The 2,446-nt window shown below is 39.6% G+C and overlaps 1 protein-coding gene across 2 annotated transcripts; it reads left to right on the top strand.

Moving 5' to 3' along the window:
• The first annotated feature begins 1,434 nt into the window (after positions 1-1,434).
• Positions 1,435-2,227, top strand: LOC115626112. 2 transcript variants are annotated; one of them, XM_030521366.1, is made up of 2 exons: positions 1,435-1,503; positions 1,561-2,227. In XM_030521366.1, the coding sequence occupies exon 2, from the start codon at positions 1,596-1,598 to the stop codon at positions 2,172-2,174; it is 579 nt and encodes a 192-aa protein (XP_030377226.1). In that variant the 5' UTR covers positions 1,435-1,503; positions 1,561-1,595; the 3' UTR covers positions 2,175-2,227. The 2 variants fall into 2 exon arrangements, with proteins under 2 accessions (XP_030377226.1, XP_030377227.1); XM_030521367.1 differs by having other exon boundaries at positions 1,441-1,503; positions 1,581-2,227.
• The last annotated feature ends 219 nt before the right edge of the window (positions 2,228-2,446 follow it).

Genomic DNA, 2,446 nt, shown 5'->3' with positions numbered 1-2,446 from the left:
TGAAAAGAATTAGAAAACACGAAAAAAAAACTCTGCTTATCTAATCGCCACGAAAATTCGCAGGATCAGCCACTAGACTGTTTGGAATATTGCTACAAAATTTGATCAAAATCGGTTGAGCGCTTGAGGAGTCTATAAGGAACATACATATACACATATTTTCATTTATTTATTGATAAAAAATAAAGTTGACGATCAATTCTTAACCTACTTAAAGTTTGAACTATTAGCTGCTAGTATCCTTGATATTTCTGAATAAATATTAGTAAGGAATTTTTTCAACATCCTTTTGTGAATTGCTTTAAGGTTTGATTAAAATTTTCCATATTAACTTATGGCCTAAAGCGTTATCAATCTTACGAATTAAGCCCATCTAATTGGATAAGCTTAAGCATCTAATTACTTAAAATAATATTTTATTTAATCGCCCATTTCTCCAAAAATACAATGTTTATTGTGTCTCCAACAACTGTACATGAGAGATTGATTTCAATAACTGCAAAAAGTGCATGTCAAAAGGGGTTAAACGAAACCTTTTTCTACCCTACACTGCCTGCAGGACCAATCGCAACATGGCGCCTCCTTCTGCTGGCGATGCTGAAGCTGATGCTGATGATGATGATGATGCTGCTGCTTCTGATGTGCAGCTGCGAAGCTTCAAATCATTGCAAAATGGCAAAATAAGTAACAACATAAATAAATTTGAGCGTGCACAATAGCGACCCGAGCAGCGACACTTGCAAACTAAGGAGACAAGGACATCAGGAAGTTGGGAAACTTCAGCAGTGAAATGGCAGACAGGACATAAGCCATGGCTGCAGTCTATGCTACGTTCACTGCTGGCCACAAAATTTATGCGGCCCCAAGTGGAAGGAGCACTTCGTTTTCCTGAGGCAGCTCCGTTCACTCTGCTATGATGTGCGTTATCCTTGTCAAGTGAAATATGCGAGTGCAATAGCAACATGAAGCAAAGGCGGTAAGCTGCTTGACAAAAATAGAAAAATTAGAGGCAACACAAAACTTTTTAGTGGGCGTATCAATGTCGATGAGCAGCCAGGAACAGCAGGACACACAGGAGCTCCGGTTGGACACTAAACGTCTGCGCAGCAAAACTGTGGTGGCAGATGACAAACACACAGCAAGGATGTTAAGTGAACGATGTCAAAAGTGAAGCTATGAAAACTAAACAAGGACCTGCTGTTGGCTGGCAAGCCAAGCCTCAAGTGCCATGCTTCACCATTTTGTGAGTTTTCACAAATATTCGTACTATTGAGAGAGACGTGGCTGAATAAAATATTTGATATAAATATGTGGCCTGTTTAAGAAGAGACACAACCGATCAATTGAATAATGGGCGTTGATTATGTAAAATTGTCAGCCCTCCAGATCATTAAAACATTTTGTTTTACATCAGCAGTCCTTAAATTTAGAAAATGTTCAATCGAAACATTTAATGTTTACTCAAAAATATAAATGCAAAATTTGGAAATTTTCATGTGTTTGGTAAATATAAATAGCACTTGACAACAATACTTTACTCGCATATAGCGCTATGATCAGATTCTGTACTTCTCCCACAGTCAACATAGATCAGAATGACAAGCATCTTGCCCATACTATTCATATCGTTCGTGCACCTTGTTACGCACACCTCGATAATCATACACCAGCGGATGGATGGATTTGTAAATGTTCCAAAATTGGCCAGTTACATTACCTATGCGACCATAATGGATGTCATCTATGATATCCAAGTGATACCCAAACATTGGTCCCACCTTCCAGGCTGGGGCAAGTTTGTCATAGAAACGCTTTTCACCCTCCTCGTAGCCGAGTTCGGCATCGTACTGGTGTGGAGTACTCTCGAGGCTGTGTGCATTACTTTTCTTTTGGACACAATAGAGATGTCGGGCCTTAACATTATAATATATCCCGGTTGGAGACGGTTCATAATCGCTATTGCCACAGTGTCTCTGAGTCTGAGCATATCGCTGGCCGTCTCAACGGCCACAAATCGCAGTCTCAAGGTCATCTTGTTATATCGCCGAATCGTAGATTATGTGCAGTTTCTTGTGGACAAATACTTGAAGAAACAGTGTCCTTCGGTACGTTCGATTCTGAAACAGGAAATGCAAACACGAGGTGGCGTACCGTCAATTCTGCGCACACGATAAATGTCAAAAAGTCAGCTCCTTTTGAAATAAAGGACTCTATCCATTTATTGAAAGGTGTATAATATTTTTATGTTGATAAGCGCTCATCGTGTGGTCGAATTCAAGTCCATCGATTCCATGAATAGTTGGCCAATATCCGTATACTAAATAAAGAAAATATCGCCGATAAGATGCGTTTGGATCTGCTGTTTACAACTCCTGGGAGAAGGCATGAGTATCTGTTTCCCTACAAACTAGTCCCTTAGTTATAAAGCTATGTAAGGAATAGACAA

This window comes from Scaptodrosophila lebanonensis, unplaced genomic scaffold (genome assembly GCF_003285725.1).
Source record: "Scaptodrosophila lebanonensis strain 11010-0011.00,11010-0021.00 unplaced genomic scaffold, SlebRS2 tig00000080-arrow-pilon, whole genome shotgun sequence".
Lineage (NCBI taxonomy): Eukaryota > Metazoa > Arthropoda > Insecta > Diptera > Drosophilidae > Scaptodrosophila > Scaptodrosophila lebanonensis.
The sequence above is the reverse complement of the archived record's forward strand: the minus strand, read 5'-3'. Positions and strand labels throughout refer to the sequence as shown.

What these genes read in the sequence shown, in the direction of transcription:
- LOC115626112 (XM_030521366.1), top strand. Translation starts at nt 1,596, where the DNA reads ATGACAAGCATCTTGCCCATACTATTCATATCGTTCGTGCACCTTGTT.